This window comes from Notothenia coriiceps, unplaced genomic scaffold, assembly GCF_000735185.1.
Source record: "Notothenia coriiceps isolate Sejong01 unplaced genomic scaffold, NC01 NC01_scaffold00014803, whole genome shotgun sequence".
Classification (NCBI taxonomy): domain Eukaryota; kingdom Metazoa; phylum Chordata; class Actinopteri; order Perciformes; family Nototheniidae; genus Notothenia; species Notothenia coriiceps.
In genome coordinates, this window is record NW_011347504.1 from 1 (window position 1) to 5,741 (window position 5,741).

General features: G+C 41.2%; 1 protein-coding gene across 1 annotated transcript; it reads left to right on the forward strand.

Annotated features, from left to right (window-relative positions):
• Positions 1-2,323: 2,323 nt before the first annotated feature.
• LOC104948663 (succinate-semialdehyde dehydrogenase, mitochondrial) lies at positions 2,324-4,651 on the forward strand. The gene is made up of 3 exons (XM_010774885.1): positions 2,324-2,564; positions 2,991-3,049; positions 3,978-4,651. Exons 1-3 carry the CDS (start codon positions 2,338-2,340, stop codon positions 4,187-4,189), a joined length of 498 nt encoding a protein of 165 aa, XP_010773187.1. The 5' UTR covers positions 2,324-2,337; the 3' UTR covers positions 4,190-4,651.
• The last annotated feature ends 1,090 nt before the right edge of the window (positions 4,652-5,741 follow it).

The following is a 5,741-nucleotide window of genomic DNA, read 5'->3' on the forward strand; positions in this document are numbered from 1 at the left end:
GAATATTTCCCTCAGAGTCCGGAGCTCTTCCTGGGGGCTTGGGCCAGAGATTTAACTTCTTACAGTTCAAAGGACTTCATTTCCCAGAAACCCTTTTTCTGTAAGGTCAGTTGAATGAACCAGTGTCCCGTTTCAGGACTTAATGCCTGGAGGAAAAACCTGCGACTCCTTACGAAGAATAACACGGGTTTGAAACTTCCACATTTTGCCCAAAAGAAATGTGGAAGATGCTTTACAAGAAGACGACCTCAAGGGCCTGTTTCTTGAAATGAAGACTTCTAAATAAGACATTTAAAGAAGAATCAGACATTTTGGGAAATCGTCCCAAGGGTCAGAAGGGGAGGTTGTACAGAGAGAGTAGCACAACTTCTGCAAGCTAAGGGGCAATTGCTATCCGAGCTTCAACAAAAGAGAAAACCTTTGAGCTACAACTAACAATTATTTGTATTGGCAATTTCTCTATCAGTTATTCATTTTTTATTAGATGTCATGAAACGGAGGGTTTCCTAAAGCCCATAATGACATCCTCAAATGTTTTATTTTGTCCACAAATCCCAAAAATATCTGTCATAGGGAAAATATATTTACATTTTAGAAGTTAGATTGATTCATCGATTAACTAAAAAGTTGGCGATTTATTTAATAATAATGAACAACTCTTCAGCCTATCGAATGATCAGCCCAGCTCCACACTTAACATCTCCAAGTCTGATTTGCACGTTGTGTCTTGTTAGCCATAAGCTAGTCACCAATCTATCCAAATGTCCTCCAACTGTTAGCCAGCTGGACCAAGATGCTAACTGGTCTGGAAGCTAATTCAATTAATTGCTTTATCTCAAAGTTAAAAAAAATTAGGATTCGTCACAGCTATCCAGTAATTACTGCTTTGGCAGGCAGCTTGTTCAAGACAAAAATAAACTTCACTTCATTTCAATCCTTAGATTTACAAAGTCAACAATGTGTTTAGCCTAGCTCGACCTCAGAAAGGATCCACTTTCCAACAACTCCAAATCTGTCTGATTTACATTTAGTATCTAACAAGCTGGTTCATTAAAGAGTCATTTTGGTTTATTAGAGCCCTGATTTGAAGGTGACATTAAGCTATCGCTAAGGTAACAGACCTGAAAGCTAACTGTAACTACCGTAATTTTCGGACTATAAACCGCGCCTTTTTCCCTATTTTTCGACGCTGCGGTTTATATAACGGTGCGGCTAATCTATGGATTTTTACAGCTAACGGCCAACACCTTTAACTCTATGGGCTCTATGGCCGGTCCGCGGACCCCCACCTTTAAGCGGCGGGTTCCAGCAGGAAAAGCTGGAGGCCGGAAAAGAGTGAGACAGGTAGCGCGCAAAAGTAAAAGTGGAACCGAGAGTGGTATGCCGCTGCTGCGGCTTATATTCAGGTGCGGCTTATAGTCCGAAAATTACGGTAAACGTAATGATATCCAAAGCATAGACCCAATTGTCCAGTATTTATTGAGGTCAAACCCTCTGCTAACCCATCAGCTTACCGAGGGTTTGACCTCAATAAATACTGGACAATTGGGTCTATGCTTTGGATATCATTACGTTTACCGTAATTTTCGGACTATNTAAAGAGTCCTCTCCTGCTGATGTTCAGGTGTATATCAGTATGTAGTGTCTCTACTTTAAAGAGTCCTCTCCTGCTGATGTTCAGGTGTATATCAGTATGTAGTGTCTCTACTTTAAAGAGTCCTCTCCTGCTGATGTTCAGGTGTATATCAGTATGTAGTGTCTCTACTTTAAAGAGTCCTCTCCTGCTGATGTTCAGGTGTATATCAGTATGTAGTGTCTCTACTTTAAAGAGTCCTCTCCTGCTGATGTTCAGGTGTATATAAGTATGTAGTGTCTCTGCTTTAAGATCATGTACAATGTGTCGGAGCACTAGCCAATAGGAGCGTGAGTTTTCCGTAGTGATGTCACTGTGTTCACGGAAGTAAAATAAGATTTATATATATTTTTTAAAACAGTTTTGGACGCCTCCATAGAAGTTGTGTCCCACAGTATGATCAGAGTTGGTCACCTGACCCTCCGTCTGCACCAAGCCCCCAGGAAGTGCTCAGGACTCTGAGGAAAATGTTCCTAGTGTCCAAACGGCGTTACTTCAACTTCCGTATCAGTCCGAATCGGGGCTAAATGACAGGAGGCGGGGCTTAATGACAGGAGGCGGGGCTTAAGGGGAAATTCAACTCTGCTCTATGAGTTACATACGGGTACTTCTGCTCTCACAGCAAGGCATGATGGGTAATCTGTGACGTTTTGCTCTTGAGAACTTCAGGCCATTTTGTCCTCATGAGCCAATGAGCAGCTCTCATGGGAAAGAACAGGCTGTATCCTGTTCTTATTAAAGATCCATGGTGTGTACGCTGTGTGCAGGTGGAGGCCCAGATTTCGGACGCGGTGTCCCGGGGGGCGAAGGTTCTGCGGGGGGGGAAGCGTCTGGACGGCTCCTTCGTGCAGCCCACGCTCCTCACTGACGTCTCCACAGACATGATCTGCACCCGGGAGGAGACCTTCGGCCCGCTGCTGCCCGTCATCAGGTCTGAAACACTTTTCATTTTAGCTTTGAAACAACATTTATCTTTTAGGAAAATGTTAAACTTGAGGCTAATTTTTCTATTTTTTTATTCAATTTTTCTCAGGCAGAAAACCATGTTTCAGGGCTTTTTGCTATATTGTGTATTATTTAGATACTCTTTTATTATATGTCCTTCTTTTGTGAATTTGTTTATACTTGCTGCTAATGTTAATTATTATTTTTGTATCTTTTTTAAATAAATGTACTCGAGTAATGCTTGACAACACGCTGCTGGAACAAAATCATGTCCCAATTTGGGAACAGTAAAGTTTCTATCTATTTCCAAAAACCAACAACTATAATACACCTGCTATGGATGTTTATCATCTAGGTAGCACTTTATAAAAACAAGAAATAAATCAACACTAAAGATGTTTGTGGTTTCCAGGTTTGACACAGAGGAGGAAGCTCTGGCCATCGCTAACGCTTCTAATGTCGGGCTGGCAGGTGAGTTGCCTTCTTATAAAAAAGAGTCAGATTTCTACTTCTACTTGTCATCAAATTGAACCCTGAAATGTAGAGTAGGGTCTCCAGAACATAGAAACTGCCGGATGCTAACATGCATGCTGGGACATTAGCACAACATTACGTTAATTAGGATTATAGCCATGTAAACAATTGTAAAAAAAAAAAAAATGGCTTTGCCGATTTGGACAGTTCTGGAGTGGTTTTGGGGGTTAGTGAGGAAGCTGAATCCATTTCTGACATTTCCAGGATCAACAATGACAGATTTAACCAGAAAGTGGTCATATCTGTTCTCTCTGTGGACTGGTTCTGACTACCATGAGTAGAGTTGGACCATTGGACATGGAGAGCACAAGATGAACATTATTATCTCTACTGTGGACACAATTATCTTTCAATTAAATAAGCAATCTGTCCAATCCAGATCATCCAGAGTCCCCTAAATCTCCCAAATCGACCCTAAATTAATCAAAAATCAGTCCACAGAGACAGATATGTCAAGTTTCTGGTTTAAAACTGACATTTTGAATCTTGATAAATGTCAGAAATGGACTCGGCATCAATACATCTCAATAACCCCCAAAACTCAGCCAACCCATTTCATCGTCTGCATAGGATATACTGCTAATTGATGCTAATTAACGCAACCTTGCTAATTATACAAATTGTCCAACATCTGCAGGTTAGCATCCGACAGTTTCTATCGTTAAACTTTGTGGTATCAACATTGCAGGGTTCACAACAGGACTCCTGCCTGAAATCAATCAACAACTTTATTAATCCTGCAAGGAGCAATTGGTTATGAGCAGCTTGTGTGCACAGGCAGGAACACACAGGAAGAAAGCACACAGATACACCCCTGTAGATCATTCCGATTTACACTATAATGCTGTGATGTTCCTGTCCCCAGGGTACTTCTTCTCGCAGGACGTGAGTCAGATCTGGCGCGTGGCGGAGGCGTTGGAGGTGGGGATGGTGGGAGTGAACGAAGGCCTCCTGTCCACCCCGGAGGCCACGTTCGGGGGGGTCAAACAGTCCGGGTTGGGCCGCGAAGGCTCCAAATACGGCGTGGACGAGTATCTGGAGGTCAAGTACATGTGCTTCGGAGGCCTCAAGCTCTGAAGGGAGGCAGCAGGGAAATACAATCAAAGTATAAGTGCAGTAAGGTCATACCTGTAGATCTCAGGTTCTTAAATTAACTTAACGTACCTATGACCAATACATCTAAAATAACCCCTTTTTAAATTTGAGCTTCTTGACTACCTTTTTAAGAACTTGAAGTAAATAATTATGTGTTCACTAATCGGAAAATAGCTCGTTAGGAAAGGAACGTTTTTTGTCTTTCGGGCAGCGATTTGATTTCGTCAGCTATATTGATTTCCTAGGTTTTAGTCTTTCTGATTCAAATCACAAAAAAGTCACTCAAATCAGTTTTTTGAAAAGCAAAACATGTTTTTACAACCTGTATGCTGACCTTGAGATATGCAGTCTACCGTTACATCCCGTGACCTGAGGGGAATACTCTCCTCTGATTGGCTAGAGTTGCTGCCTCTGTAAATCTTTCCAGTTTAGCCCAGATTACAATAACTAACGGATTTACCATTAACTTTCAAAGAGTGGTCAAAAGCAGTTTTCGATCTGTTGGCTGAACAAGAGATTAATAAGTTAGTGGTAAACTCCGTCTACAGCCAACGTGAAGTATGTCGTTTTACAAAAAAGGCTACATGGATAATATAAAGAATGAAAGGAGCAGCTTTTGTATTGTTGTTAAAGCTAGTTAGCTCTACACAGACATCGTAAAGACCACTTCAGATGGTTAGTAAACATAAAACAAGATACTTTGAGAAGTGAGATGTATAGTATGCTTTATTATCATTTTCAAAAGAGAAAAACATTTGAACATGAAGGAAAAACTCATTAAAATAAAGTCATTTAAGAGCGGGACAGACGTGCTAACGTTAGCGTAACCTCTGATATCTCTCTCATCATCCAGCACCTGAGTGGATAAAGTGTATATATATATATATATAATATGACCTGTGACACAACAATGCAGTTAATGCTGATAACTATCCCTGTAAGACGGGTGGCTGCTGTTCAGTAATGAGCTAGTTAGCGTTAGCAGCTTACATGAGAGCAGAGAAATCAGACTGTTGCTGAGGACATCACAAATACTAAACTCTACCCAATCAGAATCCAGTATTTTCTGACGATGAAGCAAATGTTGGTAGTGGCCGAACGTTTGTTTCATTATTTACAACTCCGGATTGAGTACAAAAACCTCCTCAAACCCACCTGTTCGGACCAGCCCCCTGTCGTGCTACGTGTCCCGCATCGCTGTCCTGTTGTACCGTTTTTAAGAATACTCTCCGAATGGTAAGGTGTCCTTGGGTGCTTTTGTGAGGCGCCTCTAAATAAAGTGTATTTTAGTATGTGTGACATCCATATTTTTCCATTCAGAAATATCTCAATAACCAATTGGAAGATGACATGGTAACAAAGGCAATAACAATAACTCAGATTTGATGGTGAGGAGGGACACAAGTGGAGGGTCTCAGTAGCACAAAGGTCTTTGTTTAAAAGCTGCACACTGGGCCGTGGTGGAAAAGGGAGATTTACTGTGATTAAATAAATGAAAACCGTAAGCTAGATATTTCTCGTTTCTTCATGATTA

Bases quoted from the DNA above. Each gene is read 5' to 3' on its own strand.
- LOC104948663 (XM_010774885.1), top strand. From the start codon at position 2,338: ATGGGAAAGAACAGGCTGTATCCTGTTCTTATTAAAGATCCATGGTGT. The intron at 2,565-2,990 runs GTCTGAAACACT...TGTGGTTTCCAG, and splicing joins CCGCTGCTGCCCGTCATCAG to GTTTGACACAGAGGAGGAAG. The intron at 3,050-3,977 runs GTGAGTTGCCTT...TCCTGTCCCCAG, and splicing joins TTCTAATGTCGGGCTGGCAG to GGTACTTCTTCTCGCAGGAC.